The following is a 24,932-nucleotide window of genomic DNA, read 5'->3' as shown; positions in this document are numbered from 1 at the left end:
TTTATGCTGCCCCTATGGTTTCCGCACCATATGAATGAAAATAAAATGGAGATATGACTGCTTCAAGATATGGTTTGCAGAGGATGCTTATTGTATATCTGAGGAAGAGAACAGCCAGAGGCATCTGGGACAGTTTAGACTGAACATGGCCAGCAGACTGCCAGACCATTTTTGGAAGTGTAGGGCAGGGGATGAGAAAGTAGAGAGGGGAGCAAGTGGACCAAGAGAGATCCAAGAGCAGAGCCAGCTTGGAGCCAAGAGGCTAAGAGATGGGGTGTCCAAAATGGTTGTGCTATATAGGGATTAGAAGCTGAGGGAATGGGAAGCAGAAGCCCAGTACTTGGGAAGAAGAGGTTTAGGGTAGTGGGTGAGAGTGAGCAGTGCTAGTGAGGAGCAATAGGTACTGAGTGATGTTGGAAGAGCTGGCCAATGTCTGCTTTGATATGTTAGTAGGCACCTCACCATTTGTCTTGGGCTTCTTTGAGACCTACCAGTGTAGAGTTGAGAAAAAAGAAAGAAAGAAAGAAAAAACAAATTAGAACATTACTGTTGCTTTTTTTTTTTTGCTATGAGTCAACCTCATAATAGGGATGTAACTTTTTCCCATTTGATTAATTTTTCTGCCATTTAAACTTTACCTTGAAATATCTTTCCTAAGTAGATCCAATTTCTTCTTTTCTAGAGTTCTACTATTTTTGTTTTTTTAGATTATAATTATGTACTTTACCCACTCTATTTCCTCCCTCCAAACTTCCTCTTATACCCCTCCTCCTTGCTCTCTTTCAAACTCATGACGTTTTTTATTAATTGTACACACACACACACACACACACACACACACACATAACATACATAAACACAAATTACTCAGTTTGTATAACGTTACTTATATTTAAGTGTTTTCAGGGCTGACTATTCATTATTGGATAACAATGTGTGCCCTTTCCTGGAGAAGACTTTCTCTTGCTTTCAGAATTCCTTATTTGCTTGGGGTTTTTTGTTTGTTTGTTTGTTTGGTTGGTTGGTTGGTTTTTTCTTTTTGTTTTGTTTTGTTTTGTTTTTGTAGAGTTGAGGCCTCCTGAATTTTCTGCATGACCACAGAAGCATGTCTGTTTTGTTTTTGTTCAGCTAATATTTATTTATTAATTTTTTGGAGGCAGGGTTTCTATGTGTATTTTTGGTGCCTGTCCTGGCTCTTGCTCTGTAGACCAGGCTGGCCTCGAATTTACATACAGCCTCCCGAGTGCTGGGATTAAAGGCGTATGCCACCACCATCCAGCTCAGCTCAAATTTAGACCGTCATTCTAGTGAGACTTTATGGGTGTGGCTTCTGACACTTAGATACAATCCCTAGTAAGCTCCCCATTGCTCTGCCTCCATTTTCTTTGCAGAGTTCTGAGCCTTAGTTGCAGGAACTGTGTTGTAGATGGCAGTTGACACAGGACTTCACAGCTCTGCATTTTGATTGGTTGTGGTTTTCTGTAATGGTCTCCATCTTTTCCAAGTTAAGTTTATCTGTGGGTATAAGGTCAAATCCTTAGCATGTAGTTACGTAGAGTGCTGGTTTAGTAACGTGGCAGTTGTAATGCTCCTCCAATCATTACTTTTCACCACATAAAGCAGCCGAATTTTCTGTTCCACATAGCAGTTTACAGGCACTTCGCTGCCGGGAAAGTGTAAACAAAGATTTTGGGCGGGAGAGGGGATTGTGGGAGCGCTGTGGTAGCCCCGTGGACTCATGGGAAATGTAGTGCGATTGTCTGCAACATGGCGGCTCCCAGGTACGGCGGTTTTAGAATGCTTGCATAACTCTAGGCTGCAGCGGGGCTGGCTGACAATAGAGAAAGCATCTGGGAGGTGAAAACCTCTGATGAGGAGAGACAGACGTGTATGGCGCCTGTTTTTAGCGGTGACGGAGGGTCGCAAACCATAGCTTACTCCTTGCAGCTCCTTGTCTGCTGTCCTGGCCAGCGTGGTCCGACCCAGGCCGCGCAGGGTGCAATCTATGGGCCGAGGGATGTCGAGGTGTTGGGAACCCTGATAGGGTCTAGTGTTCATTTGTGTGGTGTGGTATGGGTTTCCGGGGGGCGGGGGAGGGTTCTGTGTCAGCTCCTATTGTGGTTGGAGATCTGCACTTGATTCTAGTTTCTTTCCAGCCAGCATCAATTCTGTGAAACAAAAGCATGCTAGCGGCTGTTTGTCCACGCGTCTGCGTCTTATACTCTTCCTTGATCAGTCCTTCCTCTGGGGTGGAGGTGGTGTCAGCCTGTGGTTTTGGTCGATTTCATTGAACATTTGTTGCAAGTTGTATGCCAGGTATCCAAGACTGTGTAGGTAATAGTCTTGGTCCAACACATTCAGGTAATTTGGGATACACATCCGGTGTTGTGGAAATCGTTGAAGATGGCTGCCAAAATCAGAATTCTGGAGTAGTTTAGGAACTAAAATGGAAAATTCTACTTAGGCTTGCTTATTTATTTATTTATTTATTTATTTATTTATTTATTTATTTAAATTTAATCAGTTGCTACTGGGTATCACATCCTGTTTAAGTGCTAAGTGCTGAGTGCTACCCAGTGAATAATACTAAATCTCTGCTTTAGCGGTTTTCAATGCACTTTTTGGAAAAGAGAATAAATGTCTAGTGGAAGGAAAAACAACAGAAGAATGTGTAATTCAGAAAGTTAGAAAGGGTGTGATAAATAACGGGGTGATTTTTTTTTCCTAATCAAATGTTTCTGTGTTCTTTTTAATTAGATAATGCAATTTGAATAGCTTATAAATTCACAAGCCAGAGAAAACTATCCTTCTTTACTTATCTACCTATTTCGCTTTCCTGGATCCAACTCATATTACTGATTTCTCATATTTAAAAAACATGTATGTGAAACCTTGTTTGATAGGAATTTATATTTGTTCTTTCTAGTGTTTGCTAATAAGTATGTTATGCACAATCAGAAGATTCACTTTATCTGTGTTGCTTGATAACCTTTTTTTAAAGATTATTTTTATTTTATGTATATGTGTATTGCCTACATGTATATCTGTGCACCACTTGCATGCCTGGTGCCCCAAGGAGGCCGCAAGAGAGTCAGATCTCCTGGAACTTGAATTATGAATGGTTGTGAGCCACCATGTGGGTGCTAGGACTTGAATCCAGGTTCCCTGGAAGAGCTGTCAATGTTTATAACCACTCAGCCATCTCTCTAGCCATGGCTCTCTGTTTTTTAACTCAGGCATGGACATAGTAAAGTTGCTACTTAGGGTAGTATCCAACAAGATATACTGAGAGTTAGCTAGTAACAGAGCCTTTATGTCTCCATACTCTCCTTACTAACAGAGAACATGCTCAGGCTGGAGGTAACTGAACTAGTGTCATAGCTAATATGCTAGTGACCTTACTCCTGTCACATGTAAGGTGCATCCAAGCAACTGTGCAGTGATCTTGATTCCTCTCTTCTTCACATCTGAGTAATCACCAACACCTGTTGATCATGTGGAATGATTCTTTCCTCCCTACCTTCTCCCTGTTTCCTTTCCTTCTATGCCTCCAATGTAAGCAGGTCAGCATTTCTGCTTGGCACAGGTGAAATATTGCAGGTCTTCTCATTACTATCCTACTGTGCTGTCCAACCGACCTGCCTTATTCACTTTACCTCCTAACATGTGCCCTGTGTGCTAGGAAAATGAACTAATGCCATTTTTCTTCTGTCCTTAAATTAAGTCTAGTAATTGGAGTTTTGAATGTACCCGTTATTTTGAAATGTAATTTTATTTCATTTGTTAACTTTGAAGTTTGTAGCATTGAATTAGAGGTTCAGTAAACATTTGCTGCTCTAAAAACATTATGCCAGCTGGTCATGATGCTACACATTTATAATCTGTGAGTCTGAAGTCAGCTAGGGCTGCATAGTGAGGAACTGTCTTAATAAGCATAAACTGAGCTTGTGGGGTGCACACCTGCTATGCCAGGTGTGTCAGAAGTTCAAGATCATCCTCAGCCTTGTAGCAAGTTGGAGGCCAAACTGGGATATGTGAGATCCTGTTTCAAAACAACAACAACAAAAAAAAAAAAAAAAAAAAAAAAAAGAAAAAAAAACCCTCTCAAATTATACTTATATTTCACTATTGTTGGTGGACATTTCTGTTTACCCTTTGCCTTTTATTACCTCACTGAATACCTTTTAAACAATATCTTTGCTGTTCTGATCCTTCTAGTTTGAAATCTTCCAAATTCCTTTCAATTAACATTGATTTTTTTGTTTGTTTGTTTTGGTCTGTAGTTATGCCACAAGCAACAGCAATTCTATTAGCAGTTAATTATATGAAGATATGTCATATATTTTTTTTTTCATTTTTTTGTTATGTTTTTGTTTTGCTGAACTAACTTAGAAGTTCATATAAAGCCATGCAGTTGTATGGTCAGGGGACTAAGGCCATAATAGGCATACATGCTTACTCACTTAATATTCATTTATTCTTTCCACATATTTCCTGGGGATGTACTGTATGCTGGCATTTTTGTTCTCCTAGAGTTTATATTTGCGGTGGAGTACATAAGCTAACAGATGAATTGTCATGAATTTGTGTTATGTTCTGAAATATTTCTATTCTTTTTATTTGTTTCACTTTTCTAGGTTGTTGAAACTAAAGTTTTTTACAAAACACAAATTTTTATAAACTATTGAATATATGAATAACATAATTGATCCTTCAGGACTTTTAAGGTTATACTTTTTATACTTTTTTTCTTTATAGTATTACTATGAACATCAATCATAAAGGTGGCTTAAAACTCAATAAAATCGAGAAGAAGTTCTTAAGGAAACAGAGTAAAGCCAGGCATGTGTTGCTGAAACATGAAGGCATCCAGGCAGTGTCTTATCCCACCCAGGTGACCTTAAAGTGTTATTGTCACTTTCATGTAGCTGTGTCAATATTGTAATGTATTATGTTACTATTGTAAAATATAGCTCAAAGCTGTAATTATTCAATGATATGTTGTGCCCATATTAAATACACATGGAATAGGATGTGCTAGTTTTCCATTTGTATGGTAGCCTAGTCTGTAGTTTGAATTCATGTCGTTAGTGTGGGTTGAAATATAGTGGTTCTCAAACTATAGGTCACAACCATAGGAAAAAAGATGTTTCCAATGGTCTTAGGAACCCCCAACCATAAATTTATTTTCATTGCCACTTTTTAACTGTGATTTTGCCACTAAGTGATGTCTGAGTTCCTAAGACCATCAAAGTATGGGTTTTTCAATAGTCATGACCGACTGATTGAGAACCACTGAACTAGAGCATGTTGCAATTATATATTAATAACATTGTATAAATCTTTTTATTTGATATAGAAAATTTAACATTCATTATTGTGTTTAATTCTCTAAAAGTCTATATGAGCTGCATAAGAAAACTGTCATCTTGAGAGGTTAATTTCCCTTAATATAAACTAGTAAATGGTTGAATAGAAATTTGAAGGCAGATCTTCTATAGCCTAATATAATCTTTTTTCTTTTCTTACCTTTCCTGTGTTACAAAGTATTTTGGTTATATAATATAAACTCTTTTTATTAGTCCTAATTTACAAAACCTTTTCATGTCTGTTGGAAATAAGTAAGATGATAATGAACTACTGGGAGGTTTCCCTGGCTTTAAATTATAACTCATTGTAACTCACTTCTCTCCTTATTTAGATATGAGCATTACTTTTGACCTTGACTTTAATTTCTAAGCTGGGCGTAGTATAGCATACCTAAACTCATGCTAAAAACTCTCAGGAATAAATCTAGTTGTCTTTTATTTGCTAGTGAAGTGACTAATGGCTTCTGAATGACCTCTGACTACTGGAAACACCAAGGTATGATTAGAGAGTTGGACCTTAGCCATGCTTTCCCTGGGGAAGGGAAGTGTAGTTGATTACTATGTTAGTTCCTTTTATTATCACTGCAACAGAATATCTGACAAAATAAGGAGGAAAGAAAAAAATTTATCACAATTTAGAAACTATAGTCCATTATTAGCAGAAAAGGCATTATTGCAGTACTGGCTCGTATGGCCTTAGGCATGTGACGTGGCTGGTCATCTTGGAATGACAGACACGTGGCTAGAGAAGAAACTAGGTGGGTCTACAACCTACAAGCCCTACCAGTACAGTATCAGCCAGCTAGGCTACATGTAATCATAACCTCCCCAAACAGTGCATTGAATGAGGATCAGGTATCCAAACACTTGATTACTGTAGGGGACGTCTCACATACAAACCATAACAACCAGTGGCCCATAATGTATTCATTCAGTCATGCCTGTGTGGAAGGTGCCATAAAACCCTAAAAAGACAGAATTGAGAGCTTCTGATTATTGGAGCGTGTGGAATCTGCTGGAGGGTGGTGTCCTCAGGGTGGGCAGTGAATTTTGGACTGATAACCTGTATAATAAATGAGTGGTTTGGATATTGGAGCATGTGGAATCTGCTGGAGGGTGGTGTCCTCAGGGGGGGCAGTGAATTTCTGACTTTTGATTACCTGTATAATAAATGAGTGGTCTGGATATTGGAGCATGTGGAATCTGCTGAAGGTTCGTGTCCTCAGGGCGGGCAGTGAATTTCTGGCTTTTGATTACCTGTATAATGAATGAGTGGCTGTAAGCAGTGTTTCCCTGAGTTCTGTGAGCTGCTCAAGTAATTTAATAGCACCTGAGGCGGGAGTCTCAGGAACTGAGTTATGGCTATGTCAGAAGTGTGTTTCCTGCTGATGGGGGCAGACTTGCAGAACTGAGCCTGTGCGATCTGATGTTCTCACTAGGTAACTAGTGTTAGACTGAATTAATTTGACTAGAGGACACTTAGCTGAGCCTGCTGCAGAATCTTCCAAGAATTAATTGGTTGCTGGTATTCTTAATCATGTTGTCTTAAGTGCATGAGAATAGGAAAAGGTACTTTGTCTTCTTTGTGTCTCTGACTAAGATTTAGGGAAATGGGAGTATTTTTGTAATGGTGGCCACATATAACTAAATTGTTATGATATTTTAATGAAAAAACCTTATTGAATGAAGTCCATGATAAAGCATATGAGAGTAAGTTTTATGTGCTGCTTAATGTATTACTTAGTATTGTAGTAATGAGTTTATTATGTGTATCCTTATACTTGTGTTTAGCTACCCTCTGGGGAAGAGATTTTTATCTTTCTTGTTATCCAGTTTAATGATAAATGTATTACACCATTTTCAAGGATTGTTATAGATATCCTAATAATGTGTAATAAAACAAACATTAATATACTGATCTTGAGTTTAGTACAACTCATGGAGTCAGTAAACTATTGTATTCAGAACAAATGTGTCTTGTGAGACAATGGCTTTCACATTTTAATAGCATGTTAAATAAACCAAATTGAGGCTATGCTTATATGACCTGTATATCTTTGAAATATTCTTTTTAGAACATTTCCAATACCTGATATAAATGATGAAATTGATGAGTAAACCCAGTCCTGGCTTTTTTTTTTTTTAATGTTTTTAGATATAATAGGTTATGCCAGTGAGATGTCTCAGGAGTTAAAGGGCTTGCTATACAAACCTAACAACACGAGTTCTGTCCTTGGACCCAACATGGTAGAAGGAGAGAATTAACTCCAGAAAGTTGTCCTTTAACTTTTTCATGGTTGCTGTGGCATATGCACACCTGCACACTGACACAGACACACAGACACCCACCCACACCCTCCCCACACAGACACACAGACACCTACCCGCCCCCCCACAGACACACAGACACCCACCCGCCCCCACACACAGTCACACAGACACCCACCCGCTCCCATACACACACCAACACAGACACTCACGCACCCATACACACAGACACACCGACATCCACCTGCCCCCCCCACAGACACACAGACACCCACCCGCCTCCATACACACAGACATACAAACACCTACCCACCCATACACAGACACCCACCCACCCATACACACACAGACACACTGACACCCACCTGTCCTCATACACACAGACACACAGACACCCACCCACCCCCATACACACAGACACACACACTAAAATAAGATTTAAAAATAATAGGTGATAAATTGTTTTAACACCATGTAGGGTGGTTTTTAAATATAGTAACTGTAAGAGTACTAGACTATAAACCTCAAAATAAGGAAAGGAGCATTCCCTCACTCCCCCACATCCTGTGACTAGAGCCTAGCAGTCTACAGAGTGACAGGAAGTAAACTTGAAATTTTTAAAGGAAAAAAGTTTACTTGCAATCTGACTAAATTACATTGACTGAATTAATTTTCTTGAGCAGAAAACTTTTCATGGTTTATGAATCTGCAATTAAGTTTTCCTTGATCCAGTTCCTTGACTTTTTACTTTTTGGTAAACATAGTGTAATGGTTATATTCAATGTATGGGTTCCAGAAGACTAACAACAGTAATGCTACTTCACTCACTTAACCCAGTTTTGTGCTCAATAGTTTCTTCTATAAAGTGGGGCTCATATTACCCAAATAAGTTTACTTTGTTTTAAAGATTATGCTAATTAGAATTAAATAGGTAAAAGAATATAGAACATTTATTCTTTGGCAAAATGTATCATGTGACTGCTGATTGCATGTTTCTTTCCATTCTTCGTTCCTTCTTTTTCATTATGTTAATTTGTATTTCTGAACATAATAGGATGTTAGATTTTAACTTACATTTCTGGTTATGAAGAAATGAATATATCACTATTACAAACTATTTAAAAATAAATGTTTATAGCATAGCAACATTTCCTCCAAAATATTTAGTAAATTAGTTTATATACTTTGTATGAAGCTAGCAAACCAAATAACCAAAGAAAATGAAACTTTTAAATTACATTTATCTGTAATAATGTCATTTCATTTTATTTTCAAATAAATAGGTCATATCAACTGCTTTTTACTTACCTCCTCTCTTCCCCTTTTTTAAAGAGCCTGGTTGTTGCCAATGGTGGTCTTGGTAATGGTGTGAGTAGGAAGCAACTGCTTTTGGCTTTAGAGAAATGTGGACCCATGGAAGCTCTCCTGATGCCACCTAATAAGCCTTATGCATTTGCAATATACAAAACTATTGAAGAATCCAAGAAAGCCTATGCTATCCTCAATGGAAAAGAAATCATTGATGATTTGGGGCAGAAGATCATTCTGTACTTGAATTTTGTGGAAAAAGGTACCTTGAAGTTACTTACTTTTTGTGTGAGTTTTCTTCTTATGGAGTCTCTATCAATTAATTATTCTTTGCGTGTATGTGTACACATATATGTGCTGGTGTGTATATGTTTGTGTGTGTGTGTGTGTGTGTGTGTGTGTGTGTGTGTGTGTGTGTGTGTATGTGGTGTGCTTGCTTATGCTGTGCTTGTTGAAGTCAAAGGCTGATGTGGGAAGAGAGGAGCCCTTACTCACTGCTGGTAAGAATGTGGACAACAACTTGAAATGGAATTTCCATATGATCCAACTCTCCTGCTCCTGGTTATATACCCAAAATAATTTTAATGTTTTCTTTTCTATTGGCTAAGGATGTTGAACATCTTTTCAGAGAATTTTAATTAGTTTTTATTTCTTCTTTTGAGAACTGGCTTTTCTATTCATTTGCCTGTGCAAGAAAAATTTTCCCTCTGGTTTTTTTTCTCTACTACTTGAGAAAAGCTCACAATTTTTGCATGTTGATTTTGTATTCTGTTATTTTGTTGAAAGTGTTTACCAAGTCTAAGAGTTACCTGGTGGAATGTTTATGAACATAAATGTGAATACTTAGGCTTCTTTCTCTACGTGAACCCCTTCTATTTCCTTCTCTTATTGATCTAGCTAATTCAATATTAGACTTCAAGCCCAATAATGAATCCTAGTGGAGAGAGGACACCTTTGTCTCTTTGCTGTCCTGATATTAGAGGAAATACATTCAATTTTTCCCTGTTTAACATCATTGTCTATAGGTTTGTTGTATATATAGCCTTTATTGGGGTATGGTACTTCCTAGTTCTTTAGAACTTGTATCATGAAGAGATGTTGAACTTTGTTAAAGCCTTTTCTGCATCGAGTGAATTGACCTTGTGGTTTCCCTTCCCATTTTGTACTGTTGACATTTTTCAAAATTACAGTTTATACAATAAGTATACAAAAAGCCTTGTCTTCAAATGAGGTGTAGAAAGTGACTCAATCATATGCCAACAGAAGACTTGAGTGTCATTCTTTGCTGAAGAGAACTGTAGAGAGTAAAGTACAGTACAGTTATGATTCTCATCTTTGTTTTTGCATTTTGTGTCATTTCTGAAAATGACAATTAATAGCCTTGCAAACTGGTGCTCTGGGGAAAAAATTATTTTATACAGGTTTTGTATATGACCTTTAATTTGTTTTCCTGTAGCACAATGGAAAAGAATGAGGCTTCAAGCCTTACCTCCAGGCCTCTTGGTGGTAGAAGAAATTATTTCTTCTGAGGATGAGAAAATGCTTCTGGAAAGTGTTAATTGGACAGGAAACACAGGTGATCAGAATTGTAAGTAAAACTTCAAGGTCTATAAATTACATTTTTGGAAAATGCCCTGTTTCTGTACTTGCTTTCATTGTACACCATAGGTATAGTGACATTATGCTGTTTCCTTAAGATCATTGGAAGTAGCTTGGACGTGGTGGTAGGCAAGTCACACTTACAGTTCTTAGGAACAGTTTTATATATAACCTTTGTATAGCAACCAGTTCTAAACTTCAGTCTGAGGAATGTTAACATAAATTATCAGACCTTCCCCTGTTTAAAATCTTGTTTGCTTCTTGAATTGGTTAACAGGTTGTTCAGTGACAAGTTCCTGAGGGAGTTGACCAGAGAATCAGATATAATAAAGACAGGAAAGTTCAGATCAGGAGGTCCTGCACAAGTTATGTGTTAGGGCAAGCAAGAGATTAAGAAGTATAGCATTTTATGTACAATTTCAAGGGGGGAAATGGAACAGAGTTACCAGAAAGTTAAACAAGTATTGTTGCACGAAGGAACACAGGATATTCCAAATGTCACAGGCTGAGCGCTTAGTGGCCCTGGGACTGATAACTATAGTCTCTTCAAGGGGGAAAAGTCAGGTTCCCAGAATCTGAAACCTTGACTCCTTCAAGGCCCTGGCCTCAGCCCCAGACTTGACCTTGCCAGGTCTGCCGCTAGGCAAGGATACAGAGCTAGTGTTCCTTTAGTCCTTTCATCAGGGCCTCTGAGAAAGCTGTAGATTGGTCTGGCTCCCAACATTTTCTCTCTGCCCCGAAGATTTCTCCAAGCACTCAGACATCTCATGAGGACAAAGCAGCAATGAGAGCTGCTTCACCTCTTTCCAATTACAGGCATTCCTGTGAGTGGTAGGATAGACACATAGTTCTCTTACATTAATAGATGAAACTCTTTAAGTGTTTTAAGCACAAAACAAATAAAATGGCTCATGCTTTTAAAACAGTAATTTAGCAATTAGGAGAAGTTGTCACTACTTAACGACTCCTTATAATGTTGAGTGGAATATGAAGTGTTGCTGTCCTTTTCTTTCAAGCAATTTATTTTCTTCATACAGTTCAGAAGTCCTTAAAACACAGAAGAGTTAAACATTTTGGTTATGAATTCCACTATGAGAACAATACTGTAGATAAAGATAAGCCCTTACCTGGGGGTAAGTACATGTTAATACACAGTAAGTACTGGCATGGGAAGAATGATGTAATACATTAGAAGTTTATAGTAGTTGAGATGCATGTCATCTGTAAGTAAGCTTTTGAGATTACTGGTTAAATTTAGAGAATTTTAATTCTGTAAGTGGCCTAGTTTTGTTATAAAAGTTCAGATATACAGATGAAGTCAAAGCTCTTGTCTATTTATATACAGATGAAGTAAAAACTCTTGTCTATTTCTATTCACTCATTCATTCGTTTGTTTGTTTGTTTTGTATCCTAACTGAGGTTTCCCCTCCCTCCTCTCCTCCCAGCCCCTTCCCCAACTTCCCTTCTGCTCCTCCCACTCTATCTACTCCTCCTCCATTTCTATTCAGAAAAGGGCAGGCTTCCCATGGATATCAGCAAAACATGGCATATCAAGTTACAGTAAGACTAAGCACCTCTCCTTGTATTAAGACTGGGCAAGAGAGCCCAGTATGAAGAATAGGGTCCCAAAAGCCAGCAGAAGAGTCAGAAACAGACCCTGCTTATACTGTTAGGAGTACCACAAGAGGACCAAGCTACACAACTGTCACATATATGCAGAATGCCTACGTCAGGCTCCCTGGTTGTTGGTTCAGTGTCTGTGAATACCTATGAGCCCAGGTTAGTTGATTCTGTGGGTTTTCTTGTGATGTCCTTTGCCCCTCTGGCTCCTACAATCCTTCCTCCCTCTCATCAGTAGGATTCCCAAGCTCAGTCTAATGTTTGAATGCGTGTTTCTGCATCTGTTTCTACCAGTGGATGGATGAACCCTCTCTAATGACTACTAGGTTAGACACCTATCTGTGAGTATAGTAGAATATCATTAGTCATCATTACATTGGCATCTTTTTCTCCAGTCCTATTTGGTTCTCTGGAGCTACTCAGCCTCTTGGTCCTGGCGCTTCAAATAGTGTCAGGGGTGATCTCACTCTTGTGGCATGAGTCTCATACTGGACCAGTCATTGCTTAGCCACTCTCACAATTTCTTCACTACCTTAACCCCAGCATATCTTGTAGGCAAGACAGATTGTAGGTCAAAGGTTATATGGCTGGGTTGGTGTACCAGTTCCTCCGCTAGGAGTCTTGCCTGATTACAGGAGATGGCCGGTTCAGACTATGTATTCCCTATTCCTAGGAGTATTAGCTGGGGTTATCCTTGTAGATTCTTGGGAGCTTCCCTTGAACTAGGTTTCTACCTCACCCAAAATGCCTCCCTTCTCTCGTCATCTCTTTCAGTACTTTACTTCTCCATACCCCTGCCCCCATCACTTCTGTTCCCATCCCCTAGTCTGTCCACCCATGAAATTTATTCTAATTCCCCTTCCCAGGGAGATCCAAGTGTTCCACCCTGAACCCTCCTTGTTACTTAGCCTCTCTGGGTCTGTGGATTGTAGCATGGTTATCCTTTACTTTACAGTTAATATCCACTTATACATGAGTACAAACCATGCTCATCTTTCTGGGTCTGGTTACCTTATTCGGGATTATTTTTTTCTAGGTCCATCTGTAATTTCATGATGTCATCATTTTTAACAGCTAAATAATATTCCATTGTGTAAATCTATCACATTTTCTTCATCCATTTTTTTGTTGAGGGGCATCTGGGTTGTTTCCAGGTTCTGACTACTAGGAATAAAGCTACTATGAACATAGTTGAGTATCCTTTGGCTATATGCCCAAATGGTATAGCTGGGTCTTGAAGTAGATTGATTTCCAATTTTTTATGAGAAACCACCATATTAATTTCTAAAGTAGTGGTACGAGTTTGCATTCCCACCAACAATGGAGACAGCATGTGTTTTTGTTCTTAGCATTCTGACAGATGTGAGATGACATCTCAGAGTCTTTGATTTGCATTTCCCTGATAACTAAGGATATTGAACATTTTTTTAAGTTTTTCTTGACCGTTTGATATTCTTCTTTTGGGAATTCTCATTTTAGATCTGTACCCCATTTTTAAATTGGCTTATTTGGTTTTTTGATGTCTAGTTTCTTGAGTTCTTTATATGTTTTGGAAATTAGCCCTCTGTTGGATGTTGAGTTGATGAAGAGCTTTTCCCATTCTGTAGGCTGCCGTTTTGTCCTATTGATGGTGTCTTTGCTTTTCAGTTTTATGAGGTCCTATTTATTAATTGTCCATCTTAGTGTCCATGCTACTGGTGTCATATTCAGGAAGCAGTCTCCTGTACCAATGCATTCAAGGCTACTTCCCATTTTGTCTTCTATCAGGTTCAGTGTATCTGGATTTATGTTGAGGTCTGTGATCCACTTGGACTTGAGCTTTGTGCAGGTTGATAGCGACAGATCAAATTGCATTCTTCTACATTCCGACATCCAGTTAGACCAGCACCATTTGTTGAAGATGATTTCTTTTCTCCATTGTATGATTTTGGCTACTTTGTCAAAAATCAGGTGTCCATAGATATGTGGACTCATGCCTGGGTCTCTGATTCAGTTCTATTGATTAATGTCAGCATTAATGTTTTTATGCCAGCACCCTGTGGTTTTTATTACTGTAGCTCTGTAGTTGAGCTTGAAGTCAGGGATTGTGATAACTCTGGAAATTCATTTATTGTATAGATTGTTTTAGCTATCCTGGGTTTTTGGTTTTCCATATGAAGTTGAGTATTGTTCTTTCAAGGTCTGCAAAGAATTGTGTTTTGATTTTAATGGAAATTTCATTGAATCTGTAGATTTTTTTTTTATAAGAAGGCCACTTTTACTATGTAAATAGTACTGATCCATGAGCACCAGAGGAGATTTTTCCAACTTTTTTTTTTTTTGTTTTTTTGTTTTTTGTTTTTCAAGACAGGGTTTCTCTGTGTAGCTTTGCGCCTTTCCTGGAACTCACTTGGTAGCCCAGGCTGGCCTTGAACTCACAGAGATCTGCCTGGCTCTGCCTCCTGAGTGCTGGAATTAAAGGTGTGCTCCACCACCGCCCGGCTCAAGTTCTTTCTTTAAACACTTGAAGTTCTCATCATAAAGGTCTTTCACTTGCTTGGTTAGAGTTACACCTAGATATCATTTGTGGCTATTGTGAAGGGTGTCATTTCCCTGATATCTCTGCTTGTTTATCATTTGTATATAGGAGAGCTACATACCATTTTGAGTTAATCTTGTATCCAGCCACTTTGCTGAAGGTTTTTTTTTTTTTGGTTTTTTCGAGACAGGGTTTCTCTGTGTAGCTTTGCGCCTTTCCTGGAGCTCACTTGGTAGCCCAGGCTGGCCTCGAACTCACAAAGATCCGCCTGCCTCTGCCTCCCAAGTGCTGGGATTAAAGGCGTGCGCCACCACGCCCGGCGAAGGTTTTTTTTAAATGCATTAATTATTTTATTTTATTTTTTTTCCTTTTATTTTACAATATCATTCAGTTCTACATATCAGCCATGGATTCCCTTGTTCTCTCCCTTCCTACCCCCCTCCCCTTCCCCCAGCCCACCCTCCATTCCCACCTCCTCCAGGGCAAAGCCTCCCCTGAGGACTGAGATCAAACTGGTAGACTCAGTCCAGGCAGGTCCAGTCCCCTCCTCCCAGACCGAGCCAAGCGTCCCTGCATAAGCCCCAGGTTTCAAACAGCCAACTCATGCAATGACCACAGAACCCGGTACCACTGCCTAGATGCCTCCCAAACTGTCACACCTATTCTGAGGGCCTGATCCAGTTGGTGCCCCTCAGCCATTGGTTCATACTTCATGTGTTTCCATTCATTTGGCTGTTTGTCTCTGTGCTTTATCCAACCTTGGTCTCAACAATTCTTGCTCAAATAAACCCTCCTCTTTCTCGCTAATTAGACTCCCGGCGCTCCACCCGGGGCCTAGCCGAGGATCTCTGAATCCAGATCCCTCAGTCGTTGGATAGGGTTTCCAGCACGACTATTAGGGTGTTTGGCCATCCCATCACCAGAGTAGTTCAATTTCGGCTGTCTCTCAACCATTGCCAGCAGTCTATTGTGGGGGTATCTTTGTGGATTTCTGTGGGCCTTTCTAGTACTTTGTTTCTTCCTTTTCTCATGTGGTCTTCATTTACCATGGTCTCCTATTCCTTGTTCTCTCTCTCTGTTCTTGATCCAGCTGGGATCTCCCGCTCCCACAGGCTCTCTTTCCCTCCACCCTGGCCCTTCATTACTCCCACTCATGTCCAGACTGTTCATGTAGATCTCAGCCATTTCTCCATCATTGGGCGATCCCCATGTCTTTCTTGGGTTCCTGTTTTCCAGGTAGCCTCCTTGGTGATGTGAGTAGCAGTCCAGTCATCCTTGTTCCACATCTAGTATCCTCCTATGAGTGAGTACATACCATATTTGTCTTTCTGAGTCTGGGTTACCTCACTCAGGATGATTTTTTTCTAGATCCATCCATTTGCCTGCAAACCTCATGATGTCATTGTTTTTCTCTGCTGAGTAGTATTCCATTGTGTATATGTGCCACATTTTATTTATCCATTCTTCAGTTGAAGGGCATCTAGGTTGTTTCCAGGTTCTGGCTATTACAAACAATGCTTATATGAACATGGCTGAGCAAGTGCTCTTGTGATATGATTGAGCATTCCTTGGGTATATGCCCAAGAGTGGTATAGCTGGATCTTGAGGGAGATTGATTCCCAATTTTCTAAGAAAGCACCATATTGATTTCCAAAGTGGATGTACAAGCTTGCATTCCCACCAGCAGTGGAGGAGAGTTCCCCTAGCTCCACATCCTCTCCAGCATAAGGTGTCTTCAGTGTTTTTGATCTTAGCCATTCTGACAGGTGGTATCTCAGAGTTGCTTTGATTTGCATTTCCCTGATTAGGGATGTTGAACAATTTTTTAAATGTCTTTCAGCCATTTGAGTTTCCTCTGTTGAGAATTTTCTGTTTAGTTCTATAGCCCATTTCTTAATTGGACTGTTGGTCGTTTTGATGTCTAATTTCTTGAGTTCCTTATATATTCTGGATATCAGTCCTCTGTCAGATGTGGGGTTGATGAAGACCTTTTCCCATTCTGTAGGCTGTTGCTTTGCCTTGTTGACCATATCCTTTGCTCTACAAAAGCTTCTCAGTTTCAAGAGGTCCCACTGATTGATTGTTTCTCTCAGTGTCTGTGCTACTGGTGTTATATTTAGGAAGTGATCTCCCTGACATTAATCCGCACACCTATGAACATATAATTTTTGACAAAGAAGCCAAAAGTGTACAATGTAAAAAAGAAAGCATCTTCAACAAATGGTGCTGGCATAACTGGATATCAACATGTAGAAGGCTGCAAATAGATCCATATCTGTCACTGTGCACAAAACTTAAGTCCAAGTGGATCAAGGACCTCAACATAAATCCAGCTACTCTAAACCTGCTAGAAGAGAAAGTAGGAAGTAGTGCTGAAGGTTTTTATCAGCTGTAGGAGTTCCCTGGTAAAATTTATGGGGACACTTGTATATACTATCTCATCATCTGCAAATAGTGATACTTCTCCAATTTGTATCCCCTTGATCTCCTTTAGTTGTCTTATTGCTCTAGCTAGAACTTCAGTTACTGTATTGAATAGAATGGACTGCCTTGTCTTGTTCCTGATTTTAGTGGGATTCCTCTGAGTTTCTCTCCATTTAATTTTATGTTGGCCATTGACTTGCTATATATTGCATTTATTATCTTGAGATATATCCCTTATATCTTTGATATCTTCAAGACTTATAATGAAGAGATGTTGGATTTTTGTCAAAGCTTTTTTCAGCATCTAATGAGATGATTTTTTTTTCTTTCAGTTTGTGTATATGGTAGATTACATTGACATTTTCATATGTTAAACTATTCCTGAATCTCTAGGATGAAGTCTACTTGGTCATGGTGGATGTTCTTTTTGATGTGTTCTTGGATTTGGTTTGCAATTTTATTGAGTATTTTTGCTTCAGTGTTCATGATAGATATTGGTCTGTAATTCTCTTTCTTTGTTGAGTTTCAGTGTGGTTTGAGTATCAGGATGACTGCCCTTATAAGATGAATTTGGCCACGTTCCTTCTTTTTCTATTTTCTGGAATAATTTGAGGCATATTGGTATTGCCTCATCTTTGAACATCTGGTAGACTTCTGTGCTAAAACCATCTGGCACTGGGCCTTTTTGGTTTGGAGACTTTTAATGACTGCTTCTGTTTCTGTTTCACTAGAGGTTATAGATCTATTTATATTGTTTTTCTGGTCTTGCTTTAACTATATGGTAAGTGGAATCTGTTAAGAAATTTGCCCCCCCCACACACCTTTTTTTTTTAGCTTTTCCAATTGTGTGGAGTACAGGTTTTTAATGATTTTGTGGATTTCCTTGGGATCTGTTGTTATGTCCCCCTTTTTCTTTCTGATTTTGTTAATTTGGGTATTCTCTGTGTTTTTTAGTTATTTTTGGATAAGAAATTTGTCTTATTGATTGTTTTTCAAAGAGCCAACTCTTTGTTTCATTGATTCTCTGTATTATTGTCTTTGTTTATAGCTTTCAGGTGTGTGCTTTACTTGTTAGTATGATATCTCCACATTCTTGATGAAGGCACTTAGTGCTGTAAACTTTCCTCTTAGCACTGCCTTCATTGTGTCCCATAAGTTTAGATATGTTCTACATTTGTTTTCATTGAATTTCTAGGTAGACTTTAATTTCTTTATTTCTTCCTTGATACAGCAGTCATTCAGTAGAGAGTTGTTGAGTTTCCAGGAGTTTGTAGGCTTTCTGTTGTTAAAACTCAGCTTTAATCCATGGTGGTCTGATAGGATGCAGGGAGTTATTTCAATTTTCTTGTATCTATTGAGATTTCTTTGTGATCATGTATATGGTCAATTTTGGAGAATGTTCCATGCATTGCTGAGAAGAACGTATATTCTTTTGTTTTGGGTAAAGTATTCTGTAGATATCTGTTAGATCCATTTGTTTCATAAGATCTGTTAGCTCCAGTGTTTCTGTTTAGATTTTGTCTGAATGTTTTGTCCATTGGGGAAAGTGGGGAATTGAAGTCTCCCAATATTAATATGAAGGTCAATGTGCGATTTAAACTTTAATAGTATTTCCTTTACAAATGTGGGTGTCCTTGTGTTTGGGAAAGGATGTTGAGAATCGAGATGTCATCTTGGTGGATTTTTCCTCTGATGAGTATGAAATATCCTTACCCATCTCTTTTGATTAATTTTTGTTTTGATGTCTATTTTGTTAGATATTAGGATAGCTGGACAGCTTCCTTCTTGGGGCCATTTGCTTGGAAAATCTTTTTCCAACCCTTAGGTAATGTCTGTCTTTGATGTTGGGGTGTTTCTTGTATGCAGCAGAAGGATAGATCTTGTTTTTGCATCCATTTTGTTAGCTTGTGTCTTTTTTATTAGGGAACTGAGTCCTTAGATATTGAGAGATATCAGTGAACAATGATTTTTAATTCTTGCTATTTTATTATATATGTTGTTGGTAGTGTGTATGTATGAGTATGCGTGTATATGGTTTTCCTTCCTTGGGTTATGCTGGTGTGAGATTATTTATTGTTGTGTATTTTGGGGTTTAGTTAACCGCATTGTGTAGGAGTTTTCCTTCCAGTTCTTTCTGTATGGCTGGATTTGTGGATAGATATTATTTAAATTTGACTTTATCATAGAATATCTTGTTTTCTCCATACCTAATGATTGACAATTTTGCTGGGTATAGTAGTCTGGGCTGGCATCTGTGCTTTTAGAATCTCCTTGAGAAGGTGGGTGTAATTCTGATATGTCTGCCTTTATATGTTATTTGGCCTTTTCCTCTTGCAGTTTTTAACATTCTTTCCTTGTTCTGTGTGTTTTTGATTATTCTGTGGTGAGGGTTCTTTCTTTTGTGATCTAATCTATTTAGTGGATGTTCTATAAGCTTCTAGTACTTTATAGGCATGTCCTTTTTTAGGTTAAGAAAATTTTCTTCTATGATTTTGTTTACAATTTTCTGGGCTGTATTTGTGCTGGGAATCTTCTCCTTCTTCTATTCCTATTATTCTTAGGTTTGGTCTTTCCATAGTGTAATCCCAGATTTCTTGGATGTTTTGTGTCAGGAATTTTTTAGATTTAACATTTTCTTTGACCCATGTATCTATTTCTTCTATAGTTTCTTCAACACCTGAGATTCTGTCTTCCATCTCTTATATTCTGTTGGTGATGCTTGTATCTGTAGTTCCTGTTCGATTACCTATATTTTTCTTTTGTAGAATTCCCTCAGTTTGTGTTTTCATGTTTACTTTCTATTTGCATCTTTCCTCCTTCCCTACTCCTTCCCTTTAGAAATATGTGCTCTTATCAATTTAGTACACATTCTTCTTACTTTTTTTTAATGAAATGAGTTCATATCTAAGTTCATATATCTATTCAAGTACATAGGTAAACATGAATAGCTCATATTGTAAAAGTAGTCTTCCATTGTCTAGTCACAGCATGTTTCTCATCTATATACTCCTTGTGCCCTGTAGATCTTGTCATTTTTTATTTTACTGAGTGTCAGGGTAGTTACCTATCCTAAACATTAAGGTTACTTCTAGTTGTTAGTACTCAGAAATAGCACTTTAGTGAGTATTTTTGTGCATGCCTCTTTATATTCTGTGCAAGAGTTTCTTAAGAAGACTGCAAAGAAGTAGAATTGTTGCTTCAAAGGTTAGGTTTATCGAAGAGACAAAAATAGCTCCAAATAGCTGAGCCAGTATATTTTTACACACTCTCTGTCCTTACCAACATGCTGTACAGCTTTTCAGTTTACAGTTTCCTGGTTAGTAATGAGGTTGGCCAATTGTATTTCCTTTTCTAATTTTTTTTTTCATCTCCTGCTGTTTTTTTTAATGGGTTATATAAACTGATTATCTAAATTATACTGGCAATAACCTCTGTTGAATTAAATTTTATTTATTTATTTATTTATTTATTTTTATTTATTTATTTGTGTGTGTGTGTGTGTGTGTGTGTGCACGTGCGTTCGTGTGTTCATGTGTGTATAGGTATCTGTGAGAAGCAGAGGACAAGACAACCTTGAGTATTGTTCCTCAGGAGCTTTCCATCTTATTTTGAGACAGGTTCTCACTGGCCTTGAACTAACCAAACAAACCAGTCTGATTAACCAGGGAACCTCATTGACCTGCCTATCTCTGTCTCCACAGATTTTAAAAGTGTGTGTTACCATGCCCAGCTTTTTTCTTGTGCTGTCTAGTGGGTACTTTGTTGATTGAAGCATTTCTCCTATTCTAAATTTATTTTTTTATGACCTTGATCACATTTAAGGCTTTCATTCCTGATGAAATCACATTTATAACATGATAAAAGTTTCACTTTGAAAGGTATGATTTTTAAAATAGTAATAATTTAAAATGTTTGCAGTAAGTGGAATACCTTCAAAGACTGACAAAATATTCAATTTAATTTTTGACATAAAATCTATAAGTTGAGCCTCCCTAATCTGAAAATCCAAAATTCAAATTTCTTTAAAATCTGAAGGTGTTTGAGAGCAGATGTGATGCTACCAGGGAAAGTGTCCATATCTTAGCTCATGTGAATGGGTCATAGTCAAAACACAAACACATCAAAAGTAAGTTGTAAAATTACCCTCAACCTGTGATGTAAGGTATATATGAATCATTTTTAGTTCATTTGGACAAGGGCAACTCATTGTATATGTTTACTATCATTTTATAAAATGTCAAAGTTGTTATTAGTAAAATTATTATCTTGTGCTTTTTATTTGATAAGGGTGTAATAACTTTAAAAGATTCTTACAGGTCTATTCTTAATTTGTCTATGGATTTGTCATCTTTTTTGACACCAAAAGCTCTGATCGCAAAAGCTCTTTGATAGCATAATGTTACTTTTCAGTTAAACATGCGGCTATTTCATCATGTTTTGCTTTTCTGGTTACAACTTTAGTCTTCCTGATATTTGCAATAGCATTTTAGAGAAATGGTTGAAAGAAGGTTACATTAACATAAACCGGATCAGTTGACCATAAATCATATGAGCCTGGACATGTAGGTGCTTCTTTTCTAAACACATTTTTTTTCTTTTAGATTATCTTTTATGTGTGTGAGTGTTTTGCCTACATGCCTGTCTGTGAATCACATGTTTCTCTACTGCCATAGCAGTCAGAAGAAAATATCGGTCCCATGAACTGAGTTATGGATGATTGTGAGCTCCTTTGGGGTCCCGGGAACTGAACCTGGTCTTCTGGAAGAGCATCTAGTGCTCTTAACCACTGAGCCATGTCTCCACCCCAATTGTTTATTCTTTAAAATCCCAATTTGTATTTGAGAATTAAGAAGTTTACGAAACATTTTAAGGTAGAAAGTTAAAATTCAGTGTTTTTTTTTTTTAAATTTTGTTTAGCTAAATTAATTTTTAGGCTGCTTTGCTTATATACAATATATCTGTATTGCTTATTACTTGCAGTCTGTACCTCCACCCCTTGAGATACACTATAAAACATAATTAAATGAATATACGTTGCTGTTTGTGGTTTAGCTTGTTTTTGTTCCTCTCTCAAAATGTTGGAGAGGGAGTTGATAGCTTGGAAAACAAGAAATGTTAATAGAAGAAGCGATTATTCACAGAAAGAAGAACCAACTGGTTAGATGATTCTTCTTCTCTTGTGTTTTAGAATGTGTAGATTATTCTAGGAATATGTGCAGTGAAAATCTTAAGTATGGTAGGTTATTAGTAGCATTTTCACACAATATTTGTAGTTAATTGATTTCTCCCCCAAGGGTTTTTTCCCTTGCTTTTATCATGCTATGCTTTATTTTATTTTTTATTGTTTTATTATGATGCTGAGATTAAACTTAGGGCCTAGTATCTGCTAGGCAGGAACCCTGTCATTGTGCTACATTCCTAGCCCCAAGACTGATTCAAACTTGAGCTGCTCCTGTCCAGCTCCCCCAGGGCTAGGACTGCACATGTGTGCTGCTGTGCCCACATTGTATTTGAACTGTGTATTTTCCTATCTGGCCTTCCACTGGTCTATATATCCTTGAGTTGGCTGTATCTTTCTTCTTTATATCTTTTCTCTGAGTTAGAGTTTCTTTATTTACCAGACTGATGAATGGAAGAAGCTGTGTCTTAATTATTAATGTATTGGCCTCTGTTCTCCAAGTCCTTGAGAGTCCCAGTATTTATGGAAAGAATGACTTGTATTTGTCTTCCACATTGATCTGTAGCAGGAATCTTAAAAGTTCTTATTAATAAAATCAAACCCAAGCCAGTTATTGGGGTCCATGCTGGTAGATCAGAGAGACAGAAGAAGCCACAGCTATCTCACCTTGCCAATTCCTCAGCTGGTCTTGTTTCCTCAGACTGAAGCTTCTGTGTCTCATCCCAATGGCTCTCAGCTGAACTGCTGCTGGAAAGCCTGAAGCTTAACCAGCACATGCTTAACCAGCCAAATCTTCTGTTTCTGGTCCTCATGCCTTATATATCTTTCTGCTTTCTACACCACTCCCTGGGATTAAAGGCTGGCTTTCTGGGATTAAAGTGTGTGTCACATGCTTGGCTTTTTCCAATGTGGCCTTGAACTCACAGAGATCCAGAGGATTTCTATCTCTGGAATGCTAGGATTAAAGGTGTGAGTGCCACCATTTTCTAGCCTTTGTATCTAGTGGCTGTCTGTTCTCTGACCTAGATAAATTTATTAGAGTACACAATATTTTAGGGAACACAATACCACACATTGACCTCTTAGGCTGTGAGTGGAAAATTTGTCTTATTTAAGTAGTGACTCCTGAGCCTTTATTTAAAGTCAATTCTCCATGTTGTTTCATTTTGAAATTGAGATACCCTGTTTTAGATTTAATTTTGTCAGTCATATTCATTATTTCCTATTAACTATGATTATAGCACCTTCTTAAAAACCAAAAAACCTTTTCACCATAATTACGTGAGGCTATGTGTATACATAGTCTAAATCTACAATGGATGATGAAGTGATATTGTCATGTTCTATCTCAGGAATTCCTGCCCATATTGACACACATTCTGCATTTGAGGATGAGATCATTTCTCTCAGTTGGGGCAGAGGTAAGTGCTGAAGCATTTCTTTCTCCTCTTTTTTTTTTTTAAATCAGCTTTTAGCATATTTGCCTTGCACAGTACCTTGTTCCCCTATGGGACTATCCACACTCTAATTAAAATGAATTAAAATTTTAAAATAAAAAGGGCTTTGTTAGCACATTAGTTCCTACCAGAGGGGTAGTTTCACTAACACCCCCTACCTCCCCACCCCCACCATGCACTTTTTTTCAGATGTCCAAAGTTTTATCTTGTAGCTCATTAGATGCCAGGATAAATCTATATGGTTATTCATACATTTCATATTAGCAGTCATGTGAATACAAGTTTTCTCTGGTGTAGTTTGGCCCATTTTTGACCTACCTTGCTGCATACCACATGGTGGTAAAAGATATCACCACATGAAACTGGATCATGAGATAATGACAGAACTGAAAATCACATGCCTGAGAGTTCATTTAGGTTTTTTTTTTTTTGATGTTGTTTTTTAGACGTAATTTTTTTTTTTTTTGTCTTTGAGCTGGCCTGGAACTCACAGAGATACACCTGAGTCTGCCTCCTGAGTGCTAGGATTAAAAGTGTGTGCCATCACACCTGGCTACAGGTTAGACCTTTTTACTTAGGTAACTTGAGTCAAACCTTTCAGAAACTTGAGCAGAGGATTATTTTTGTCCTGTATTAGCTGTAAACATGCTGAACCATGATTCAATGTGGTGAATGTAAGTCCCTCAACAAATGAATGACCAGGCCCTATCTCCAGATTATTCCAACAGCCAGGCCTAGCCCCTTGAGGCATGTGGCCAGGTCCTGTCTCCCAGACTACTCTAATGGTTTTAATGGCCATTTCTAGCCCTGGAGATACAGGTGACCAAGCTCTATCCTACAGGAAAAAAAAAAAAAAAAAAGCCTAAGATTAGGTCACAAAATCTCACTAATCCTGAGTTTGCCCCAATATCAGGCCAGAAAATCCCAGCAATCCCTGAGCTTGCCCCAAGATCAGGCCACCCTGGAAAGGTCTTCCTCCCAAGAAACCTTATATAAAGCCTGCCTCCTGTTCAGTTCTTTGGTGCTTTTCTCCCAAGCAGAGGCAACCACCCTCTTGTGTCTTTCCCAATAAATTTCTTGTGTGAGGTTTGTTGGGCAGTGTGACTTTGTATTCTTTGACTTCCAACTGCTAGATATCTTTCCTCTCAGCCTGTAACATTTACAGTGTATGCAAGTTACACTTACTTTCA

The 24,932-nt window shown here is 38.2% G+C and overlaps 1 protein-coding gene across 1 annotated transcript in view; it reads left to right on the top strand.

Moving 5' to 3' along the window:
- Window positions 1-1,708: 1,708 nt before the first annotated feature.
- Alkbh8 (alkB homolog 8, tRNA methyltransferase) overlaps window positions 1,709-24,932 on the top strand; it is a 48,801-nt gene continuing 25,577 nt past the window's right edge. The window contains 9 exon segments of the mRNA XM_028893014.2: window positions 1,709-1,781; window positions 4,759-4,894; window positions 8,970-9,207; window positions 10,402-10,533; window positions 11,582-11,681; window positions 21,568-21,620; window positions 21,623-21,649; window positions 21,652-21,672; window positions 23,638-23,706. Of these exon segments, the coding sequence (XP_028748847.1) occupies window positions 1,768-1,781; window positions 4,759-4,894; window positions 8,970-9,207; window positions 10,402-10,533; window positions 11,582-11,681; window positions 21,568-21,620; window positions 21,623-21,649; window positions 21,652-21,672; window positions 23,638-23,706 (790 nt within the window). The 5' untranslated portion in view covers window positions 1,709-1,767.

The sequence above is a fragment of the Peromyscus leucopus genome, chromosome 7 (assembly GCF_004664715.2).
Source record: "Peromyscus leucopus breed LL Stock chromosome 7, UCI_PerLeu_2.1, whole genome shotgun sequence".
In the NCBI taxonomy this organism is placed as follows: Eukaryota; Metazoa; Chordata; class Mammalia; order Rodentia; family Cricetidae; genus Peromyscus; species Peromyscus leucopus.
The sequence above is the reverse complement of the archived record's forward strand: the minus strand, read 5'-3'. Positions and strand labels throughout refer to the sequence as shown.